This window comes from Cydia amplana, chromosome Z (assembly GCF_948474715.1).
Source record: "Cydia amplana chromosome Z, ilCydAmpl1.1, whole genome shotgun sequence".
Classification (NCBI taxonomy): Eukaryota; Metazoa; Arthropoda; class Insecta; order Lepidoptera; family Tortricidae; genus Cydia; species Cydia amplana.
The window spans coordinates 31,265,640-31,292,166 of NC_086096.1; the positions used below are offsets into that span (position 1 = coordinate 31,265,640).

Below are 26,527 nucleotides of genomic sequence, written 5' to 3' on the forward strand. Positions count from 1 at the left end.
TTATCTATACTTAGGTTGCATAATATTATTATCATTGATGGCAGGATCAATTCGTATATTTTATTTATATAATCACCTGTACGTAAAATAATTTTACCACACAGAATGTCAACAGAGCTTCTGTTAATGCTGTCTTTGCCTGAACAATTGTAACACTGAAAACGGGACGTTAATAAAAGCCGTTTTGTATATTCATGAATACATTTTGGCGAGAAACAATGTGACGGATGTTGGGAATTGTGATTGTCTTTCAAATCAATTCGGCAAACGGTGAAAACAAACTTCACTTGTTTTATTTGGAATTTGTCACTAATTTTATTTGAAGCATTTATTATTGGAGTGGACTTGATTGCGTCATTTGTCTAACCTACTATTCCAATGTGTGCTTAATGTATTAGGTACACTTAATACTCAGAAGAGCTATCAAAACCTCTCAACCATCCTGCTTGGTTACATGAATTATGAGGTAACTATAGTAGTCGTTATAAAGCGTGAGCATGCAGTATACTTGTAACCGATTTGGATGCGGTCGCGCAAGTTAAGTTAATATAATTTGACATAGAAAGCGGAATCAATGGAAGGTTGGAGTCTGGCGCCGTGCCAGGGCGCAGTCGTGATCCACGTTCGGCAGGTTCCCAGCGTCCGGCTGACCTTAATACAGCCTCCGAAAATCTTTTTACTTCTGTCGTAAATGTTTATTACCAGCTATAAACGACCCACTAAATAGATCACTCCATATCAAAATAATTGACACTTTCACCTAGATATTCCAGGAAGTCATCATCGTTCATGTATTTTATTTTATCTTGGCGTCTTTACGGGATGAAATAATATTATAACTTCGCCATTTTTATAAATGCGTTAAATAAATATTTCTACTCTTCTTATCTAGTATTCTTTCTATATGACATATTAAGGTTTAATTTTACTGAAATGTTTTAAAGGTAAGGTTATATTGATGCTATTGCTAAATACTTCTGAAAACACGTTAATCCTTAAATACCGGTTATTGAATATAACAGTAGTCGTTAAGCCCAGTTTGTGTCATGCGGGCGGCTTTAAAACTTCTAACGGTGAAGCCATATGTTCCAGTTGGCATGATAACAAAATTCTAGCGCTTACATACATATTAAATATACAATATAATAACAGATAACTTACTATCTTATTGAATGCAAGACATTGTAGATACTTTTATAAATAAGTATGTGAGCTACAACTCCGCATAGGTACTTACATATGTAAGTTGGCTTACAAATCTTACAATGCAATATTATGGTACCAGCAAGCATTATTCGTCCATCGGGTATTATATATGGTCCATGATGAATGATGATGGGCACAGGAGGTGGCCATAAGAACTCTGTGATAGAACAACTCAACCTACTTGTAACTGTGTTTGGGTTTGTTAGAATTGTCTCGATGAATATTACAAAAAAAGTACAGGTCTCGATAAAATCTTGGATCAATAAGAAATTGTTGACAAATAACTTATGTTTGTTATACAGGTTGGTACGAAGACAACTGGTTCGAAACTAACTTGGAGAAAGAAGGTATCGACTGCACTGTGGAACAAATGCGAGAAGCCGCCGAGGGTCACCTCACCACTGAGGCCCTCATGTGGAACCAGAACGCCAATCAGACCACTATCTCTGGGATGACTTCCGAGGATTTTCGGTATAGATCCACTCTTGTTGTTAACTCCAAAAAGCAATTCTTACGTAAGAATTCCCCATTAAAATTTATAAGTATTCTATAGAATGCTTATAAATTGTAGTCTCGCCCAAGCGAATTATTTTAAATAACTTAAATGCTACCCTGCTCAAGCGAATGCCAGAATTAAACTTATAGATATTAATATTACCTATTTCAGCTGCGAGAATAGTTTAATATTGTTTCATGAGAAAATATTCCAGCAAGACATTTAGGATTGCAAGGCAGGTGAAGGATATTCGCGCGGTTTGTTCTCGAATAAAACCTTTTGTCAGTACTTTTACGCGGTGAAATGGCTCATAAAATAATATTCTATTCTCGTGGCGCGACACTCTGAGTCTAAAATGCCTACAGATATGCGATATCGCGATTCGTGACGGGACTTTATTGTTATCTGCGACTCTGTCACATAAGAATGTTGTTTAAAAAGTGCTCTTTGTGCTTCACATAGCAGGAAAATAAATTCTTCAAGCGAGTCGCGTAATATGGAGAAAGCTTTCTTCTACCTACTTGTCATTTTATTAAGTAAGATATTGTCTCGAAGTTGCTTTTGAAGTGGTAGTGACATTATAATAACTAAAACTATGGTTTTCAATTTAAGATTAGCGTTATCATAATTTAATGATTAATAACGAATATAAATACTTCATGAATATGAAAATGTCACTTATATTTCAAATAGTGAAATGAAAACTGGCCATAAATCGCACTTTCCCCAAAGCTAACCGACGGTTTTTGTGGAGACGTGTCGGAAATAAGTCCGTGAGACGGCAGAATAAATGTGTGGTTGTGTGATGGAAATAGCGGCCATCATTTGTTTGCGTTGTGTAAACAGATCTCGACTGAATGAGGCTCTGCGTGAGGCCGGATATGACATCGACGGAGAGAGGTACCCGGAGGGGTACCAAGAGGCGCCACTGGCTTATGACGCGGTTTGGGCGGTCGCATTAGGTAATATTACAACATAAAATGTACAACTTCAAACAATAATCTATTTTTTACCCTAATAATTTGTTCGCAGCTTTCAACAAGACGATGGAAAAACTGGAAAAGAGCGGACTGAGTTTAAAAAATTTTACGTATACCAATAAAAAGATTGCAGACGATATATACGAGGCCATAAATTCAACGTCATTCCTGGGTGTGTCGGTAAGTAAGGTCATATCATATATAATGCAGGTTAAATAGTTTGTTTTTCATGCAAAGTGAGATACATTTTAAAACATTACGAACTTTTTAACAAAAATACTAGGTATAGACGACTCCACTTAATAAGCTTTTCATAATAAAGTAATGCCTAACTTCTTTCTCTCTAAAATATATTTTCAGCTCAGTAGCTTAAAGGTACATTACTGCTTTTTAAAATCAAGCACTATTCGATTCTACTGAGATCATGAGACAAAATTACCTCGAAGTGATCTCGAAATTAAAACGTAGGTAATTTATTTTTAAATCGTAATGAGAATGGGAACGGATACGGAAACGGTAACGGGCTCGGGAACAGCAGTAGTGGGAACGTGAGTTGGAGGGTAATACTGAGACTGTTTTATTTAAAAAAAATTAAAAGTATATAGTGAAAATTATCATGCATATTGTATTTTTTTTACCTTCAAATATGTTCTCATTCTAAGTGATGGCCCCAGGGGCCATGATGGCCAAGATGACAATCGTACATCGACAAACACCAAACGAAAAGAAAAAAACTGTTGTTACTGGGATATATATGCCATTTGTTACGAAAATACACGTGACTATTCCATACATTATTTAAATTTCGATTGACGTTTTCTATAATGATTGACAAACTTTGCTCTCTTATATTACACAAATAGCTAAAGTTACATCATTGAGTACTTAGTTACGGTCAAGGAATTTAATTTCAGTACCATGTCACAGTGACAATAGTATGAAGTCCAGCCCTAGCAACTTTCATATTGATTGTTACTTGATTGTCACAGTGACAAGGTACGAAATGGTACTGAAATTAAATTCTTTGACTGCTATCATATTTCCATTAAAACAACAATTAGGTACATTGTTACAAACAATGTACTATGCTCACACAAAAATTTAAAATTTAATTTACATTTTAAAATAATTATACTGTAATAGGATATATAGGCTGATTTAAAGTAGACCATCACTTCTATCACGTTGTAACACTTAAATGAGCTTTAGGACATAGGTCTCTCAAAACTCAAAACTCATTATCCAAGGAAAGATCCAAGGGAAAAGATCATCCGGACGAAGACGTAACTCATGGCTCAAAAATCTCCGTACATTGTTCAAACAGAGCACACGCTCATTATTCCGCGCAGCTGTGTCTAAAGTTCGTATAGCCCTCATGATAGCCAACCTCCGGTAGGAGATGGCACTGGAAGAAGAAGACATAGGTACCTAGTTTTCATATATAAAAACTGTTGGAGTACAATTACCCAGTGGGGAAAACGGCACATTCTACGGCACATCACGTGTCATTCTACAATTATATACGTACGATAAAACGCATATTTGTTTTCAGGGTCTGGTGGCATTTTCATCCCAAGGTGATCGCATAGCTTTAACGCAAATCGAGCAGCTGTCGGAGCAACATTACGTGAAGCTCGGCTACTACGACACGCAAGCTGACAACCTGACGTGGTTGGACCGCGAGCGGTGGGTCGGTACGTACACACGCGAACTTTCACGCAGCGACAACTGGCAAGGTTACCACCATTAAATATTCATCAGCATTAGGAAAAAGTAAAATATTCAACGTTATTTAGTTTTGCTATATTTATTTTATATACACATATTTCATAAAACAATACAATTTATACAGTAGGTACTGTTAAAATCCCGATACCACTCCAAATTGGAGATTGTATTTTATTTTAAAAATGCTGGTAGGTAGTTAAAAGTTTGAATATAACTAAGTTATATTTTTGTTGTACACCTAATTCTTACGGCCACGTATTATAACTTCTCTTTGTAGCTCCATTAATATTTCACGGCTTTTAATACAACAATGTGCTCAACTTTGTAAATGGTTTTATTTTACAAATTCCTTATAAAAATACTTTTAAAAGGATGTCTATTACTTAGTTAAGCACTCGTGGCTTGTGAATGTCGAAATTTTTATTTCCGAGAAGGTAGTATATGTATGTGTATTATATTTTGTAAACCTAATCCGCATACGGTCCTAAGCGTAGGTACCTTAGACAGAAAATATTCGTTAAAATACATTATCCTAAAATGATACTGTATAAGTAATTATCGAGCAACAAGTAGGTACCAGAGCAGGGAATGAATTGTAATTAGCTATTTCTAAAATAACAATAGCTGGAGGCTTCGTACGAATAATAGTCGATGGCGAAATGATTAAGCGGAAAATATTTCACGGTTCTGTAAATATTTAAACCCACATAAAAAAAATTAAGCTGTTGTAATAGTTATTTACGATACAAGTGCAGAAAAGAGGAAATTCGAAACGAGTGGCGATAAATTAAAACACGACCGAAGGGAGTGTTTTAAATCGACACGAGTTGCGAATTACCTTTTCGCACGTGTGTCGAACAACGTTTTACAGTACATATATGGCCCTTTAAACTTTTGACATCGCACGATAAGTGCTATTTTACGCACTAGTGCGTGAAAATAGGGCCATATGTACTGTAAAAATAATATCTAAAAAGAATGTACACACAATAAACATTAAAAATACTAAATACAAATATTTATAGAAGAGAATGGGTGCTCAGCTTTTAATGAATTTAATAAACACAAAATCTATCGTGCATTTTAAATTGTTAAAAATATGCTGATTTGAGACTGTTGTGGCTTATTGGCTAAGTAAAGTTTAGCAGCATCTTACATGTCTAGCATGAATTATGTGCAATATACGAGTAGACACTTAATATACGCGTGTTACACGTTTAATAATATATAAGTATAATAAACAAATAATTAATATAACTTGACACTGGGCCACACCGGCCGTCAAAAACTCTTATGGCCCCTATAGATAATCCGGTATGTTTCCGTCTAATTACCATTTAATTTGTTTTTTTCCCCTTGCTTTACTCTTAACGAGTTATTGGATGAACAGGTGGCAAGGTTCCGCCGGACAGGACGGTGATAGTGAACGAGCTGCGGACAGTCTCGCTGCCGCTGTTCGCTTGCATGGCGTCGCTGTGTGTGGCCGGGATCATTGCGGCCATCGCGCTCATCATATTCAACTGCGTGCACCGGCATAGAAGGTAACAGGGTGCCAGCCAAGATGACAATCGTTCGCTCCGTAGCGAACGAAACGGTAATCTATCTCTATCAATCTTCTATAGGACTTAACAAATATAGTGGGGATCCGCTCCAGGGCATATTCGGTGTACTGATTAGGAAAAAGTTGAAGAAACATTTCAGTCGGCCCCGTCTTAGACGAACTACAAAAAAACAATTTTTCGATACAAAACATTTTTTCTTCTACGTTTCTCTAATCGGAACACGATACCGAATATAACGGCTTAAACGTATCCCCACTAATTTTGTTACATCCTGTTTATTGGTGCGACAGAGAGACATTATTGGCGTATAAAAACTGTTATAAATACGCTACGGAGCGAACGCTAACGCATAACGTATTGTATAGATAGACTATTTATACCTACGTTCTGGACACGGTTAAACACAATTAATAAAATTTAATTAATTGATTTAAGCAAAAGTAAGTAAAAACTTCACCTTTAAGTGAAAGCGAAGCCAAATTAATTGCATGATGTAAAATTAAAAAGGACCTTAGTAAACTTTGAAGTTAAGTAGGTACTTATTTATAGACAGAGAAAGTACCTACATGAGATCAAAATATTAAGCGTAATATAGCTTTTATTTAAGTAGACATGATTGATAGTCCTTAGTTACGTTGCTAGTCACCTAAACGAACGATAAATAGTTCTCCTAAACTACTTGAGGTTGCCAATAATTGCTATCTTTAATCTTGCGATATATGTGTAGTTCCAAAGAAAATTGTACCACATTTGTTTGCCCTTTCACATACAGATTATACCTACTAATTTACGTAGTGAACATGAATAAGTAGGACAATGTCCACTTAATCCAACATTTCCCTTTATTCTGGATCAAGATTCAGTTTCATGGTTGTTCCACATTTTTAACCGCTGTGAACGATATTATTTCATTTTCAGAGTTTGACTTGTAGTCCGCTTTTATTGCCGTGAATATTATGGCAGTCGTTAAGCCGTAACGTTCTTTGTGTTCATAAATTTCACAGTTATTTTTGTATACCTATTTTGTATTCAGTGGAAGATAAAGCTGGGTAGACATAATACAAAATAAACAATGGCAATATGTAAAAGTAGCAGTCTGTTATTTAAAAGACCAATAGGCAATCAAGATCATGTTATGAAAATATGACGTTTATAATGACACACACTTTGTTCTGTTCAAGTACCGTAAAATGGGGTGAGTAAGGTTCGCGGGGAGAGTTGGGTTATGAATGGGGAGAGAAGGGATGAAAGGGGGGTGAGATGGGATTAAGAGCTACTGCTACAAAAATAATGTATTCCAATTTAAAATGGAGCTATAGTAATACTCACAATAAAAAAAACGATCCAACAATCTTCCAAAATCACCTTTGTATGAAATCCCATCTCACCCCAATTACGAGGGACTACGAGGTGAGATGGGATTTCCTATTTATCGTCAAAGTTATGAAATGGAACTACCCAAAATAAAATAAAAACTAAAATACAAACGTCCGGAACACTTATTATATACACCATTCAGTTTTTATATGTAAAAATAAAATCGAGGTTTGAATGTCAGTTTCGGCCCTACTCACCCCATTTTACGGTAGGTGCAAAGTTAACTTACACGGAATCTTTTCATAAAAAATAGATAATTGCAATTTCCCTCGAAAATGAATGATTTTAGTTGAACTATACAATGTGTGACCGGTATATCATTCGTCGCGGCTTGGGCAGGGTGATCCAGTGGTCGCACCCGGCGTGCAACACGGTGATGTTATGCGGCTGCTGCATCTGCCTGGGCGCGGCCGTGGCGCTCGGCGTCGACGGCCGCTGGGTGCAACCGCAGCACTTCCCCGGCCTGTGCGCGGCCCGCGCGTGGCTCCTGGCCACCGGCTTCTCGATGGCGTACGGCGCCATGTTCACGAAAGTCTGGCGTGTGCACAGGCACACTACTAAACCTAAGCCAGATACCAAGGTAAGTTCAGTGCATTCTGAAGAGGTAGAATAATACGTAGGTAACGTCGTTTCGCTTAAATTAAAAGCAGATTAGGTGAATAAGTATCTCCATTATCCATTAGACTGCAATAAAATAATAGTATTCAGAATCAGAATCAGAATAGCCATTTATTAAGTTAACACATGCTTAGTATATTGTTTACAGTATTTACATTCATCATTGATTATTTAAATTTTATATTTTTTGACACTTAAAATGGCCTCTCCTTCAAGGAAGTAGGAGGCGAATTAGTTATTTGTTTAACAAGGGGGCAAAGTTGTTGTTTAACCGTTCGTGCTAATATTGAAACTCGAGCAAGCGAAAGATTCCAAAATTGAACCACGAGCGTAGCGAGTGGTTCGTACAATGGAATCTTGAGCGTTGCGAGGGTTTCAAAGCACGAGGGTTAAACAAAATTTGCCCCCGAGTGAAACACAAAATTTTTCACCACACCAACCCGAAGCAAATATTAAATGTAATATATCAAACAAAATCAAATTCAAATTAATGTTATTAAACATTTATCATCCAAAATCATCATGTATAAGTCAATTCTACCTGCAAACATAAGAAAAAAACTAAAAATTAGCATTTGATTACTTTGCCTCACATGTGAATAAAATGCAAATTTGCTATCAGTTTTTGAAGTGCAAAGTAAGCCTTTCCGAGCTGGTGTGGTGAAAATAATAGTATTACTTACCTACTATTTTACAAACAGGCATGTGGCATGTATCTAGTTTGTTATATTCCTTGTGCTGAAAACGGTGATCAGAACTCCTACAACTGCATTATCATGAGATATGTATACCATAGAATAAGTATTAAAAAGGGGTGACTACGAGTATTATTACAGAGCATACGCTTTACCACCAAAAGGGTTGTGCGTTGTTTACCCTTGTCGCGGTTTATAAAAAGTACTGAGACAACAACTTTGGTCACGTGTACAATCTCCTGGCACTTCATCCTGTCGTTTCTTGCTACTGTATCTCATTATTTAACAGACAAACACACGAAATATAGAGTCATATTCATATATTATCATAACTGAGCAAATACGCGCAAATGAAGTGCCGCTGTTATGAATGGAAATGATAATAGAAGCTCGCATATAATAAGTACCTATACCTACGTGTATACCTATGTTTGTGCTATACATATACCAAGGCGATTTCAACTTTACGTGTAGGTAAACAAAATCGTATTTATTTAAAAACTAACTATGCTATTTCATTTATTGAAATTGCCTTTTTAATTGCATCGAAAACAGACAATCTATACTTAAAAATCATCATAAAATTTCGCTTTCAACCAGTGAACGGACTCTCAACAAGCATATATATCTGAGTGGTTGTTATGCAGAAACGTATGCACGGCTGGAAACTATACACCATGGTGGGCGGTCTGTTGGTGGTGGACGCGACGCTGCTCACCACCTGGCAGCTGCGGGACCCGCTGCAGCGCGAGGTGGAGACCTTCTCGCTGGAGTCCCCGCGGCACCACGACGACGACGTCCACATCAGGCCCGAGCTCGAGCACTGCGAGAGTAAAAACAATACCGTCTGGCTAGGTGAGATACCTATCCAGCAGGTGGCAGATACTTTTTAGGGTTCCTTAGCCAAATGGGGGGGGGGGGGGATTTTGGGAGTTCCCCATACTTGGAACTTGGAACTGAAACTCACAAAAATTTTTTTCATCAAACCCATACGTGTGGGGTATCTATGGATAGGTCTTCAAAAATGATATTGAGGTTTCTAATATATTTTTTTTCTAAACAGAATAGTTTGCGCGAGAGATACTTCCAAAGTGGTAAAATGTGTGTCCCCCCCCCCCCCCCTGTAACTTCTAAAATAAGATAATGATAAAACTAAAAATAATATATGATGTACAATACCATGCAAACTTCCACCGAAAAGTAGTTTAAACGAGATCTAGTAAGTAGTTTTTTTTATACGTCATAAATCCCTTAAATACGGAACCCTTCATGGGCGAGTCCGACTCGCACTTGGCCGCTTTTTTCGCGTTGTTTCACCCGCTACTATGGATGCTGACGGTACAAGCTAAATAAGTGCCTACTGTCGAATAGCTTCATTACTGGGCGACGTCAGATCTGAACAAGTAGGTACACAGTGTGGCTCATTTATCTTATAATAGCCATTAAATACCCCCGACGATGATTTACGTTTTAATAAAACTCCAGACCTTCAGAAATTTACTGCCATTACCCAAAACCCTGACAGTATTTACCTATGAGAGACGAGTTTTAATGTAAGAATATATTATGGTCAGAAAATAAGTATAATGTGTTAAAAATCTGTTATTATAAATAATTGGGACCTAACATTCGTTTCCAGCCCTGAAATGATACAATAACTTTATATATAAGTATATCCTTAATATTGTATATCCTTCTTTTTTGGAAATACGGGTCTACAGATATACCTAATCATGTTTATTTTCATGTAAACTCAAATATATTTGAGGCTGCCTAACATACGAGCCGCCATCTCTATTTAGGTACATACTAACTTTTAATTGGCTTTATCGCCCCTAACGCAGGCGTGGATTAAAGTACCTATACTCTAGCGATTATTTCAGAGGTTTTAAGACCTCCGCAGCTTCACCAAATACAGTTCTATTAGCTCACAAAAGCAATTTTTCGTAGGACTTATGTACGGCTACAAAGGCCTGGTGCTGGTATTTGGGCTATTCCTGGCCTACGAGACGCGGTCCGTGAAGGTGCGGCAGATCAACGACTCGCGCTACGTGGGGATGAGCATCTACAACGTGGTGGTGCTGTGCCTCATCACTGCTCCCGTGACGCTGGTCATAGCCTCACAGCAGGACGCCTCATTTGCCTTCGTCTCGTTGGCAATCGTTTTCTGCTGTTTCCTCAGTATGGCACTGATATTTGTTCCTAAGGTAAGTTTTATTTGGCAAGCATAGTTCTTGTTGGCTATACAATGAGTGTTTGGAATTCAAATATAATAATATATCCAAATACAATCGTTAGAAGACGCGTAACATTAATAAAAAAATATGTTATATAAAATATTAGTCAAAAAGAATCGACAAACCCTCTTAAACTTAATAAAAGCTAAATGGAGTGAGTTTTTATAAAAGGAAAAATCTTAAAATTAAAGTCGATTTCATTTTGTACCTACACGAGGCTTTTACTTCAAAAGGTGGCTTACCGCAAAGTTTGTAAACTTCAACCAGGATTACTGCTTTAATGAACTATGTATAAAAGATTTTTGTTACAGCTCTAAAGATTAGACTTGTAGTTAAAAAGGATTTGTTTTATCAGAACCGTTTTCTTCCATTTACTGATGTTAAAAGCATTGTATGTGATGTATTGGGAGTACTTATACTTAAATAAAAAGCAAAGCTTTATACATTAAAGGCATGGGCATCTAGGTACATTTCATATTTTAAACTGTTCATTGCTAACAATTTTAATAACCGCTGCAGGCGGTAACAGTTTTTAATTAAGAGATTGGATGCGCAGATTGGCGCCGACGAGGATCTACCAACGTGCTAACGTGTTCGTGACAATTCCATTTGGTTATAATGTACTCGTATTAAATAGCTACACTACGAGCATACACATATTAATACTCATCTAACAGGAAACGTCCTCACAGAACTGACTATTATTACGTAGGGACCTACTTATATGGTTTTCTAAATACGAGTATTTATTTATTTTCGAACACAGTTTATTTATAGTTCTCGTGGTTGGTACGGTATGGTTAATAAGTCTTCACAAGCATTTTATTGAATAAAATTTTTACGTACTTATGTAAAACAATATCGTAAAACGTTGCTTGTAATTGCTTGTAACTGTAAATTTTAAGTGTGAAGGGCGCATGTTAAAAAATAATATAATGATTTAGTCTATCTAATATATACTTACATCCCACTGCTGGGCACAGGGTTTAAGTAGTTAGGTTTAAAGTGTATAATTTTGAAATGTGTTAGTTATATCGAAGGTCGTGCAGGTGATCGAGGTGATCCGGCACCCCACGGAGCGCGCGGAGAGCGGCCGCGGCTCCGGCTCCGGCTCGGCGCCCGCCGACGAGGAGCGCTACCGCGAGCTCGTCAGAGAGAACGAGGAGCTGCAGAAGCTCATTACGCAGGTAACTGCAGGCCGCCTAGTGACCAGGGGGCCGATTTTTGAAATTCGACCGCTCGATTTCGTGTATTTCGTTCAGTAATATCTCCACTAACTAGGCATGTAAATTTATGCTACTAATAGAATTGAAAACGAGTGGTCAATACCACTAGATTCCCAATTTCTATCGCTCGTATTTCAAAAATCAGCATTTCGCCGTTTTCCACCGATTTTTGAGTGACGAAATCGGGCGATCGAAATTCAAAAATCAGCAGGCCACGGAGCGCGTAGGGAGCGGCCGTGCTACCAGTTCTGGCTCGAAAACGATGAGGACCTACACAAGCTCATAACGCAGGTAGGTAACTTAAAATCGAGGGTATTTGGTGCCCCACGGACTGCGCGAATTCAACTCCTAGGTTCTTATACTACGATGACAACGAGCGTGGTTTTTGTAAAATATATCAGTTATTATTTTTACCAGGTTCCATTGATCTTTTTTTTAATTTTGAATGGCCATTTAGTATACCAATGTTTAGCTATCGCTGTCGGGTTTATATTTTTTTTTTTTTTATTAAAAAGTCAAATATTTTCCAATGAACTTGCCAAAACAAATGTTAGTAAAAAAATACATAATTGCAAAATGTATTTTCTTCAGGTCTTTACACCCTGCCGTTCTAAAATCAGGGCCATGTTTAACATAATTTTTTTCCTCGTGCTCCTTATTGAGAGATTATACTAAACAAATATTACCTGCACGAGAAACGTTCCTTCCTTACATTTGCGAAATAAAATATATGAACATATAACAAAGAAAATATATGAGATTTCCCGTAAGCCGTAATATTAAATTGGAAAGCACATGTACATTTTTGCCTCTAACGTTCCCTTGATGATTTTGTACGTCATGTGATTGCTTCGTTTTTATTAACACTGCACATATAAATTTAATAAATGTCAAAATAGTCTCACGTATTAAAGCGGAAATATACACGCGTACGTGGCTCTGTTACCCTAAATGAGTGCGGACACATATGACCGCACAGCGACGTGAGCTGCACCGCCAAATCAGCGGCACAGACAGATACTTTACATGCTACTAAAACATTATATTAAAATATTATAAAATAATATATTATAATATCGCTAACATTGGGGTAGTATCTTTGCAGTTTATTCGTGTGTAACTAACTATATTCGGTCCGCTAGCGAATGCAGTTTTCAGGAAAGTTACATAATAACAATAACTATACCTAACCTACCCTAATTTGACGGAAGCAATAGTGTAGGTCAGCGGTCGGCAACCTTTTAGCAGACAAGGGCCACATAGTAGTTAACGAAGTTGACGCGGGCCGTACTTTGTTAATATTTATGACTTTATCAGACATTGTTGTTTGTCAATATTACATACAAAATAGCCAGGGAGGCTCGCGGGCCGCAAGTGACAGGTTCACGGGCCGCATGCGGCCCGCGGGCCGCGAGTTGCCGACCGCTGGTGTAGGTTATAATATTATTATGTTCTTACTTTACTCTTAGGTGTAGGTACTGACGCTTGAATAGAACAAGGAAAATTAGAACAACAATTAGAGAAAAATACATACCGTAAAATGGGGTGAGTAGGGTCAAAATTGATTGAAGATTGTTGGATCGATTTTTTTTATTATGCGTATTATTATAGCTCCATTTTAAATTGGAATACATTATTTTTGTAGCAGTAGCCTTAAAATCCCTTCTCACCCCCCTCTCAAACCTTCTCTCCCCATTCATAACCCACCTCTCCCCGCGAAACCTACTCACCCCGTTTTACGGTACAACTGTTATGATATTTTTAAATATATTAGTCGAATATAAAATATAAATGACCTTTTTGTAGGGGTGTTTTATACTTAATGCTTTTTACATTAATATCTATTCGTAATACAAATTCAACAGTATAAGGTTTCAACCCGGTCCAAAGGTGAGACATTGAAGATTTAAGGGTGGGCCCACCAACATTAAAAAAATCGAATACCGCTACCTGCCTCTCGAATATGCAAGAGCGAAAAAGAGGCAGAAAATAAATTTCGGTTCTCCGATGTTAGCGGCCTCTAAACTCCAAAAGAACGGAAATCGTCTAGAAATGGGGATGTTTCAAACACCTATGTTTTCATTAATATTTTAATAAAAATATATATAAAAGGGCGTATAAATTAATCCACAAAATGTGTAACCTTTTCGCTGCCATTTACTTAATATAAATTCAGTACATATCGTGTCCCACACGCCACGACTTATGTCACCTACAGGGATTGTTTACTAGCAATTTGTGGCTTGGAGTTGATGACACTTTATTCCTTCATTCATTGACGTGGCGACGAAAGTAACGCATAGTGAAACCATAACTTTATTCCAGAACTTCACAATTAAATTTTGTCATTCCTAAATAAAGTAATTTAAACCTAAACCTATTCGGTCACTAGAGGAAAAAAAACACGGCGTCACGTACAGGCTTTCAACGTCGACGGCCGAGTGTGCACGTGCCGAACGCCTGTTCAAAATTTGTATTAAGGTGGGTCCTCCTACTGTAATCTACTAATTTGCTCTTTCGTCCGGTCGCTGTCCTGAACCGTCACGTACACAACTGTGAGTGTCATTTTTTACAGATTTAATGTATTACCTTAAATACATCAGTCATCAATGTCATCATATTAGGAGCATACATGAGACGCTTTTACAATTATCTTTATTTATAAAAATATAACTTCAACTACAATAGTCAATTGCAAAGATTGGATTGGGTAAACAAAAAATCGGCCAGTAGAATGTCGGGGCCATACACAGTGTAGGGTTCCGTAGTTACCATTCTGTCAGAATAGGCTAAACGGGGACTATTAGTAAGTATTATCAAAGATATATGTAACTGCTTAGGTATAAGATAAGTAAAGTCCAAGTAAAAAAAAACGTGTCTCAGAAAATCAAGAAAAATGTATGCTCGAATATATGGCGTCATACATTTGGCCTTAGATGGCGACACCGTTTTATATTTAACAATTTTGACACATATCACTGAAAAAACATGGGTTCAATCCATATGGCGTTCTAAAAAACAGTATAAAAATAAAATCATTGATCCATAGAGTTTGTGCGGAAAGAGAAGAGTCGTGGAATGTATTGGGCCCCATACATTCCACGACTCTTCTCTTTCCGCACAGACTCTATCATAGTTCATATCATAATAAGAGTAAGTTCGTGGTAGAGTTCTCTCTTTGTACAACATGAGCGCTATCGGCAGTCCTGATACACGTTTAGTGTTTGTTGCAGAAAGAGGACCGCATACGAGTGCTGAAACAAAAGCTGTCTGAGCGTGAGGCGGCGGCGGCGGACGGCGTGACGCAAGGTACGGCCGTCGTGTTCGCGGACCTGGCCACAGCCACCTCCGACTACGGCACCTCCACCAATTACACGCGCTCCTCGCGAGCTTCAGTATCCGACCCCGAATTTTCCGAAAGTTACCTCTAAATCTACTCGTCCAGAGGCAGCAAAATGATTGCGATGACTGGCTCAACTTGAGCTTCTCGTTTAGACGTAAATTACATTAACTAAGTAAATTTTACGTTTAACTCGTACCTATAAAACTAATTGTATGGCGAGTGGTGATGCCAATTAATAGAGGCGTGCAAGTTTCACTGTTTTACAGCATGTCGTCAGCCCTCCATAAAGCAAAACTAATTTGTATTCAACTATTTTGCTACCTCTGGTGGAAGTTTCATTCAATAGGGTATTTGACTACTAGTCAAATCAGTTTCGTTTTTTGAACTGTCAAAACAATTTTGCTACGATGAAATTTATATGAAACACTGGCAAATGACATCACAATACAATTACCTACTCTTTATAGTTTTATACGGGTATTAAAATATAAATTGTGTCTAAAAATTACTGCTCTCTACGTTTCTCTATTAATCTTTCGGTGCTTATTTCATGCATGGTAAAGTAAATTATTTTAAATACAGTCAAATACCCTATTAGTTTTATACAATATTCCTGTTTTAGAACCATTGTTATTTTTTATCAATCCAAACATTTTTTTAAATAATTAATAGGTATTCCTGATACCGTCATTGTTATTTATAGACAAATTCGGTAAATAAACAATTTTACTAGGTGCCTTACGTACTTTTTCCCGGCAGGAGTCATTTTTCTCGTTTGAAGACAAATGGACGTCAACCATATATACAGACTCCGTACTCCGTAGGTACTCTAGGCCTTGCATAATGAAATTAATGAATGACTATAATTCTTCAACGAACAGTTCGCTGGCTCTTCGAGAGCAGAACTGTCCGAACCAGACCTCCAAATGTCAAATTATAATTCAAAAATCGACTGGCCGTGAAGAAAATACTTTTTTTAAACGGTTTTATTTAACTTGATTTTTGTCCGCAGAATTGTCTTATAAATTATAGCCGGTAAAGCAAATCTTGTCAGTAAAAAAAGGCGCGGAATTCAAATTTTCTATTGGACGATATCCCTTCGCGCCTACATTTTTCAAAGCCGCCTTTTTCTACTGACAAGATCTGCTTGACCAAGTATAATATAAAACATAATAAAATACTTTTCATGAAATAAAATGCTCTTGCCTAACAATTTCTTCATTTGATATTCGCAACGTATATAGTTTCGCCATCATAAATATGCGCGATATTTTTTTTTTCTCCATAGCGTTCGCCCTAACTAGAAACAGACAAGCCTACAAACGATTAACAGTAACGTGCTATTTTCTGGTGCCCATTATTTTCGACAAAAGTCCAATTTGTACTCTTTTATTTACCTATTTAGATAGAGTCGTGTTTGCGTATGGATGTTTGTGTCTTTTTTTCCATCGGTATAACGGAAAGAAAAGAGCTCCATCAACCAAAATCCACACACTCGGCCGTGTGTTGCGAGCATAATTAAACACGTTCACTGTGGTGATTAATTTGATTGCACAAAGAAATATAACAAAAACAAGAAGTTAATCTAAATTAAATACCGATGGCTTATTTTTTTAAATATAGGTATATATAGGTGATACATTTTGCGAAGATATCTAAGGCATTATTAAGCCATCGAGTATTTTAATAGGACCCTCTGCGCTCCCTGTACCTAATCGCTCATATTTTGTGAAAACGATGAAGTCATCCCCTTTGTACCTACCTCACGTCTTGTGTAAATTAAATACCTACTGCACGTTATTACCGTGTTGTCTAATATGTTTACATATATTTCCTTATTATTATTAGACTGAATTAGCATTACAATCTACTTTTAGATTAATGACCAATATTCTATGATAATATGGCATTAGACAGTACCTACTTATTGACAAGGACCCGTTGTACCCTCTAGTAGTTTCTGTTTAAGATATTTTCTACTATTTTTTTTATGACGCTCACAGTCCACCTTATCATGATCTATTTTAGTAGTATACGTAGGTTACTATAAAAATATATTTACCATTGTCTTCTGATAACCTACACATTTACATATTTTATTGGCACAAATGATACGATTAAATAGTTTAAGCGTTAAATTACTGTCGCTAATAATTGGTTTAACTATAGGTAAAATAAGTTTTTGTTTTCATTTATTAAGTAATTTTAAAGATTTAAGTGTAAATTGTATGAAAATGAATGGTCTTGTTTGCGACAGTGATTTCTCTGAAATTCATGCAGTCAAATCTCGTTATGCCGCACCCCCTTCCCCGCCTGGAACTTCTTACGAAACGCGTCTCAAGTGTGTTGTAAAACTCTGCCTCATGTTACTTACAGTTGTTATTTATTGTAAATGAGAAGTTCCAAACTGTGTGTGTTGGGAGATTCTTCACCTACCGTAGGTACGAGTACATCATGAATTAACAATCTGGTATATTGTGTTGTGTCACATGTCGAGCCGTATACAGCAGCATGCAACGTAAGTAGTTTGAAGATGTCACCCGTTCCTTGTAGCTCGAGATTAGGTACTTGTGTTGTGTTACCTACCTCAAGACTTGCATGGTACCCCGCACTTACGCTGCACTATTGCCCCTAGACCTACCTATCAACACCGATCCACAAGTTTACTAGCCACGAATGCGAGCTTGCTCACATTCTTATGTGAAAAATGTTGGCACCCATTACAAACTGAGATATTCTAATCTATGTATATAAACACAATTTTTTTCGGACGGAGTTGACTAGCTACCCCACACGGCACTTTTATAGTCGCTTGATTGTGTAAAAAAATATATTTAATCGATGTAAAACATTCATTAAAATGCTAAGTAACGAGATTTCCTTGCATGAATGTTGTTATCGTTGTTTTAACGAAATTATGCTTATTGCTGGATGGAGCTATTGATATTAAGGGTTGAAACGTATCTTGATATTATAGTCATAATTTAATTAGAATATGCGTATACTATAATGCTCACTCACTACGTTGAATAAGAGTAGGGTAGATTGAAATTTGAGTTTAATTTGGTTTGTTGACAATAAAGGTCAAAACTATTAATTCGTTTTTAACTAAGTTGTTTTCTGTGGTGGTCATTAGCAAATAGCAAGAGGTATAAGTGTTTTAAAAAGGTGATTTAATTATTTACACAGGCTTTGCACCTATAAAAAGTAGATAATTTTCAATTTACACAAAAAGACGCAAAAAGAGGGGTCTTATATGTTTGATGCCAATGTCTGTATGTGTAACAGTCTGTAGCATCGTAGCTCTCAAGCGGATGGACCGATTTTGATGCGGATTTTTTTACCGTGAAAGCAAGTTTCATTGAAAATCGATCCATCGGTTTGATGAGTATCTGCTCTTTTCCAAAATGATGTAAGACATTTTTGCCATAAAATGGTTTAAAATCATATTTATCAACGTAAGGTTTTTTTTTTTAGAATTTACAAGCTTTTATTTAACTAGACCTGCTAGTATACCCAGTTAGTGTGGGTCAAATCTTGGAATCTAAATTTGACACACTTCCTTGATTTCCGATTGGGCTGAAATTTTGCATACATATGTAAATCAGATGACAATGCAATATTATGATGACATGGAGCTGATCTGATGATGGAGACAGGAGGTGGCCATGGGAACTCTGTGATAAAACAACGCAAAGTAATCGTGTTTGGGGTTGTTAGAATTATCTCGAGTATACGTTAGAAAGAAAAGTACAGTCAGTCAGCAATACCAAAAATGTTTTTTTAGCCAAACTTATGAATTTAATAGTTGTTCAACCTTTTCTTTTCCCGGCTCTTGACACCTATGTGCGATACTAAGCTATTAGTTCGGGGAATTATGTATGTACTTTCGATAATTTTTTGCAATTTTTCAACGACTAAATTCAATTTTTTTTAAACGATTCATAGTAATCTCTAGGTACCTCAAAAATTATGCCAATATATGTATTATCATGGGGTCATTAGGTTAGTCGTTTAGACTACTGAGCAGCCCAGATAGACCAATATAGGTATTCTAATTTCATGAAATACGTTGAAATCGTTGAATTATTTGCATTATTTTCAGCGACCGTTTTTTTAGTCTCTACCGTCTCCTGTAAGCTTCATTGACTGTTTTAAAACGCCTTATACCTACATATATTATAATTGTGTTGCATCATATACTCAAGAGAAATGAAATGAAAATATATTTGCTTAAAATTTCTAGCTACATTTACCCATTTTCATTGCCTTTGTCTATGTAATACATATGTACAGTGTTGAGTACGTGTTCGACATTGCCTAGGTACCTCAGAGCCGTAGCCAAGATGACAATCGTTTATCCACAAACGCCAATAAAAAATGTACGGGATGGCAGATCAGAACGAAAAGTCACGTGATTATGTCCATGTATATAATTTAAGTTTCAATTGACTTTCTTTACAAATAGGTTCCACTTGGCTAAACCTCTAAGCCTAGTCAATTCGTATTTGTCGTTGCATCAACGGATGAAACCTACAGCTTTCACAATTTGTCTTTATTTGCTTTTTTAATTTAATAACTTGGAACAATATTTACCCTTTTAACGCCGTATGTGCGACGATGTGAAAATAAATTGTAACATACTCAGTTCGTAGTTCAAAGTTGCGATATGCGACAGTTAAAAGGTTAAACATGATCATCTGCTTAATAAGTTAAGTTAATTTAATCTGCTGCAACAAAATAGGTTCTCATTATATATTTTTTCTCTCGGCAGATGTACAGGACGAACACATCTGATCGCCAGCAAGGCATTCTTCAAAGACAGAAAAATAATTATAATACCTTTACACCTAAGATAGTATTGTATTACATTACACTGATTGTCAGTCGTTTTTTTTACAATGAATAAGAAGTTAAAGTGTTCTTACATAATTAGACACCTATAATTATTTGTTTTTAAGAGATTCCGAAGAGTGAACAATTAGATGAAGTTAATTGTACGGGGTAATTGTAAAAGCAAGATATGGCGAAGACGCAGCCACTCACTGCCGCGTGCCGCGTGCCCCGCCGCAGCGCCGCAGCGCCAGTACCGCTGCGTCCGGCCGCAAGCCGCTTGACACCGCACTATCAATGCACACACTTGGAACTAATATTTGAAATAATAGATATCAATGAAGTTGTTGAAAGTTTATTGTATATTGATCGTTGCTCAGTATAGTTAATTAAAACAAAAATAAAAATACAAAACCGAAAATTGTTAATTTTGAGATGTGATGGGATCGTTGGATCCGGTACAATTATTAGGTAAATAAAGAGATTGATAAAAAATGGATGGTACGTTTATAGACCTACTCGTATCCCTATTACTGTATGTCCTTTGTCGAGTACCTGACGAATAATGTACATAGGTAAGAGGTAGCCCACCGCCTTCCCACTTTAGACTTTGTTTATAGATTTAAGTAAGTTGTACCTCGTATAGACCATATCTATTATCTTCATCTCTTGTTTGTTCCGCTGTATCAATTCACACTACCTGTATTTGACTAAAACGGTTTTGTTCTTGTTTATTTGAACATATCATAGTTATTGGAGAATGAATCGCAATTTCTATCTAAACTGGAACGAACTAATTGATTTATATTATGCACTTGGTAATTTACCTTTCTTTGCCTCTACTGCAGTGATATTCATGACACAGACTAAGTATTAGGTAGGTATACTTCATTGGGTTCAGCCATAAATTCAGTTATTTTAGATGAATTTGTGTACCTAAATATTCCTAATTATAGTTTACGTGTCCCTGAAAGTACTTAGGACTCAGGTAGATATAATACAATAATTATCGCAGCACTGCCACTTAAATAAGTATAATTTAGGTTACGTATGTTAAAAATAGATTAGTATTTTACACACTATCATTTCCTTTCACCTTCAGCAAAACAGTCTTAAATTCGAATAGGGTGAATGAGTACGTAGGTAAGTAATTAAGTATACATATGATTTACAACGAAATATTCCAGAGCACACAAAATAACTTTGATGTTGATTAGAAGAGCTCAGTAATGTCAGTAATGTCCAAGACATATACGTAATATACCCATTGCTATAACCCGTTATGATTGAGATATTATTATTGTTTAAAGAAATTTTAAATAGGTAGTCAAGGGTTGTTTAAACATAATGCGCAAACGTGGAGTCACGGGACAGGCTTAGCCTAGTGTGATCCACTAAATTGATGTTTATATAACTGACTGATTTTAAAAATAAAATTTTACATTACTTAATTTTCGTTTTTTCACATCGTCGGCCTCAAACCAAACCCTTTCCTAGTGAAAACCCTTTTAACCGCCTTCATTGAGAACGTCTTTTTCATCCATAAGCGTAGTTTTATTTGAAACTCGTAACTTGAAAATAACTAAAAACCAATCAAGTTTGATTGACTTTTCGTATTTGTAAGCTTCTGCGATTTGAACAAAGCCCTTTTCTAATACTAATTCAAACAGTTATATCATACAATATTTGCCCTCTAACACTGTTATTTACAGTAATGTCAACCATCATTGTAAATCGTAACATAAAAAATATAAAAAATGGCAATGTAGGTAACGCATTTCAATTAAATTTTGCATGTTATGGATTTAAAAGCTGATTTGCTGCGGTTTGGTGTGCACAGTGAACATGCCCAAAAAATGGGCTTTTACTGAAGTGGTTTGTTTTGAAGGCCCGCGTCGGTTCAATTATGACTAGGTGAGAATTCTACTGGTAGGAATTATATTGGGGAAGTCCCTTATGGATCATTATTGACAAGTATCACCGCCATGTAAAACAAGCAGCGGTATTGATGATTTTGATTTCATGAGTTTACTTTTCTCATAAATATTTATTTTAAAAAGGCAGCAAGATTGAATTTTGCCATTTTACCATTTATTAAGGTAGGTAGTTGAGAGAACATTAGTCCGTTTTACATAACCTAAGGTACCTGCGCCAAAAAAGGTCTATCCATTTCTTTTTCTTATGTTTAATTCGAACTTTAAGTTTTGTCTATGGTACTATTGAACATGGACGCCAAAATTTAAACCCTTTCAACTTATAAAAGTTTAATAACCGGGACTTCTTTGGCTTTGGTACCTTATTTGTTAACATTAAAACATATTTTATTGATGGCGATCGGCGTTGGTAATATATTATTTTATAATATTTTAAGAATAAATGTTTTTACTTGCCAGTATAATATATCAAATATATCATATTCGTTATATTGATGAAAATTGGGATTTGTGATTATATCGGAAATATCCCAGCTTTGTTTCTTAAGATAAGTCAATAGTTATCCGCTAATTATCAGAGTAGGTTTGGTCCGTGGAAAATTGTGAGTCCGTGCAATCTTTTCCAAAAGGACCACAAGATTAGCCTGACATGCATAGCAAATTTTTGTTCAATAAGTTAAATTGAAACGACAGTTATCATTAATACATGGCTCTGTTAATGTTTCAAAAGGGTCGGCCGCCAAAAAAATTTAGTGCTTCTCTAGGGGTTTGTTGATAAACGATTGTCATCTCTATAAAAATAATGCCAACACAAGTAAAACCAGTACAAACACACTGCCAAAATGGAGATAAATTCATAATGATCATACTATTTAGACTACCTACACTTATCTAACATTAGGAGAAAACGATGAAATAGTTTACATTAGTATTTAATAGCATTTCAGTAGTTCTAAAACAGAGATGCCCCTTGTTTAGACTGTTCTGCTCTAGAGTGGATAAGGTAAGTGTTGGCACTTGCCTGCCGTCTGAGCATTCGTCCATGCCGACACCACTCACTGCACGCAACAGGTAATTTACCTACCTAAATGCCAACTTAGACTAATCAGTTATAATTATAGACTTGACTTCTAACAAACTATTTGTCGCTGATATTTTTGTTGATTTTGTGTATTGTCAAAACTGAAATAGCGTGAAGACCTGATAGTTTGTTAGAGGAATGCCGTCTTAAATAATGTATATTAATAATATGGCTGTGAGCAAATTGTAGACGTTTAATAAATTCGTAGTTCTCTAACAAATTCATTCTGTAGTGAAAGAAGACCATTGCAAGTAATCAAAAATGAACAGTTGCATCATATTGTTCTAATTCGTAAATAAGTCCGCTTTATCCCTTACTCTTACTGCCGATCTATTTATTAGTAGTTACTTATAAGTACATAATAGTAGCAATTGCTCGAAAAAACCTCACGGCGGCCGAACAAGGGGGTGATATGTTTTCGGAATTTTTTTAAGTACTTAAGGAACATTTGTATTGCATATTACCTGTACTATTTAAAACCATTATTACCTACACCTTGTCTCTGCCTACACGAAGATATGTATTATTACCACTTGGAAAAGCTGTTTTACACACAATAAACTCTTAATTATTTAAATCAAGGAAATACGAAATGAAATTTTAGGGTAGAAAAGGGGTGTCAATCAATATGTGGAAGGACGGCACTGTCGTCGAACCGTAGGCCGCAGTCATGTTCCGAAATTACTTATTGGTTCTTTTATTACCGTTTGTTGTTGGAAAGTGCGCAGAATAAGTCTGTAATCTCATTAAGCCGCCTTGTGATTAGACCTCCGGTTTTACAGCAGAGCGCATGGTTAATGTTGAAGCTGCCGTTGCCACAGCCGTGGCATGACTGCCGCATTCTATGGTAGCGTACTTATTGATAGCGCATCTCTGAATTCTAATGGATGGGGATAGATCGAGGTGATCTTTTTTTGTTTGAATGACCGAAAGCCAATTTAAGGACTTCGTTTTCATCTGGGCTGCGATGGATCTCTCGATTGCTCGTTTTATGTTAGGTGTACCCTTTGCTAGGGTAACAATATTTTCTTCTTAAACATGCTCGAATTGGGCCTCATTTTGTCCCTACTCGAAAACGAAAAGTGACCAATTTTTATCTCAGCGTCAATGTCGCAGCGCCGCCTCCTACACGGCGCAGACATAGCGGATAATGGGTTTCATTTCATTATTGTCCGCTGCATGCGCGGTGCTGGCGCCGGCGTGTCGCTGCCTGTGATGCTGGCCGCACGCATACCGCCGAAGGTACGGGCCTACCTACAATGTATGCGACCTGCACTTATTGTTTATTATGTATTAATAGATGTACATTTTATTGTATGTATATGTATTATCGTTTGAAAATTGCACTTAATGTACCGAGCTCAGGCAATCCCTTACTTTCCGTCCCTGGGCATTAATGTATTTCGCAAAAAAGCAGTAAACAATATAAATCATACAAAACCTATTTAGTCCTCGACAGTAGCTATTAGTGGTACGTCCACTGTAGCTACTGTCGAGGACTAAATAGGTTTTGTATGATTTATATTTTTTATACCTTTTTGTCTATTAATATTTGTCACTCTATTTTTATAAAATACTTTTGTTTTAGTTTTTATTAAAATATTGTACTGGATGCCGGCTTTTTTGTCTCCTCAGCTATTGAATTGGTAAATGTCCACAATTCCCGGACAGCTACTATTACATATACCTATATATCCGAAATTTAAGGTGTTTACATTTTCTTTGTGATTTTATGGTAAGTCATGACCTCGGGTACTAGTATCTTATATGACTAGTCTTGATAGCGAACAAAGCGAAGGCAATAATTTCAATGACTATACTTCCTCTCACTAGAGCTAAAGTGCTCACTGAAAATTGGAAGGCGACCCGAGCGCGAGCGAGCGGAGCCCGCCCGGCTTGGTAATTGCGAGTGTAAAAATATCTTCCGTGGTGCCCAAATGCCCGTCCCAAACCTTGTAATCATTTTGGTTCTCTATCATGCAAATTTAAATTTTTGTTAATTTAATCGCTTCCTGACTTGTTCAGATATTCTAAGGCATTCCCCAGGGGTTTAAATTTTAATGGAAATTTTGTAGAATCAATCGTCTTAATTTTGGTACAAGTAGTGACAAACTGTCTTAATTTACAATTGACTTACTCTTACCTACGTAAGTGTATTAAGCAACTGTCGATGAAATATTCTAAACAACACCATACTATCCAGTAAAGCACAGTGTGAGCTCGTGTTTCCTTGCAGTGTGCATGTTTTTAGTTTTGTTAAATGTGGCTCGTGCGCCGCGCAAGACAGCGCCGCTTACCATGGCTTGCACTGTTCTTTGTGGATAGTAGATAGAGCACCTCGTAATAAGCGTAGTTAACTCAATTTTAAATGTCACTTTAGCATTTAACAAAGATTTGACTGCATAGAATTTAAATAATTACGTTAAGTTATCGTCACTTTACAATATTGTTGTCTCGAATGTTGTACATAATTGTTTTACTATAAAGTTTAATATACGTATAGTGATTCGTTAATATTCTAAATTTTATTAACACTTGGAGTACTTTCGATCTATTTGTGATCCCATCACTGAAGATGACTTGTTGGTGTTACGTTTCATCTCCACGGATGGGATAGACTCATTTCTATAGAGTATTACTAGAAAGTTAGAAAAATGTCTTATTAGGCTTTGTAATTGGTCAGCTTTACTTTCCTGTGATCTGTACCTCTGATTGGATTGGACGTCTCACCGAATACCTAGTCATCACTGTGTAAATAAAGAATCATCGAATGATCTGAATGTAACACTGTTTATTATTTAATTGCCCTTTCCGCCGCAAAATACTTTTTTATTAATTAATAAATAAAATATGTTAATTGATAAATTTATCAATCATCTAAACACGGATAATTAATGATCTTAGCAAGTATTAAGTAGGCTAGAACAATAGGTATAAAAAATATTCTCGGAATGGTTAGATATCGATGATAAAAAACTGTCTTAAGCTTTCACACCAAACAATAAAATCTGGAGAGTATAGCAGATGGAGTCCTTATTCAAAGCTTAAGACTACGAAGACGTTAATTACCTGAAGTAAGGCACTTCTCTCTAATGGACATTCCTTTTCTACTTTACTACGCGACGGACTGTTTAAATGGCTACTTACTGTGTCATAGTATTAGAACTTCGCTAAAGACTTAATCTGGTAAAGTTATCAATTATAATGCTGC

General features: G+C 36.4%; 1 protein-coding gene across 4 annotated transcripts in view; it reads left to right on the top strand.

The window, feature by feature from the left end:
• Positions 1-21,089, top strand: part of LOC134661089 (gamma-aminobutyric acid type B receptor subunit 1) — a 110,561-nt gene extending 89,472 nt beyond the window's left edge. Inside the window, exons 6-16 of one of the 4 annotated variants that reach the window (XM_063517015.1) lie at positions 1,509-1,677; positions 2,549-2,664; positions 2,735-2,862; positions 4,235-4,376; positions 5,801-5,951; positions 7,689-7,929; positions 9,310-9,517; positions 10,613-10,869; positions 11,940-12,086; positions 15,359-15,434; positions 20,243-21,089. In XM_063517015.1, coding sequence (XP_063373085.1) covers positions 1,509-1,677; positions 2,549-2,664; positions 2,735-2,862; positions 4,235-4,376; positions 5,801-5,951; positions 7,689-7,929; positions 9,310-9,517; positions 10,613-10,869; positions 11,940-12,086; positions 15,359-15,434; positions 20,243-20,265 — 1,658 coding nt within the window. In that variant the 3' untranslated portion in view covers positions 20,266-21,089. Of the gene's footprint in view, positions 1-1,508; positions 1,678-2,548; positions 2,665-2,734; positions 2,863-4,234; positions 4,377-5,800; positions 5,952-7,688; positions 7,930-9,309; positions 9,518-10,612; positions 10,870-11,939; positions 12,087-15,358; positions 15,639-20,242 lie in introns of those variants that run through there. The other 3 variants (XM_063517016.1, XM_063517013.1, XM_063517014.1) reach the window with 3 other exon arrangements.
• The last annotated feature ends 5,438 nt before the right edge of the window (positions 21,090-26,527 follow it).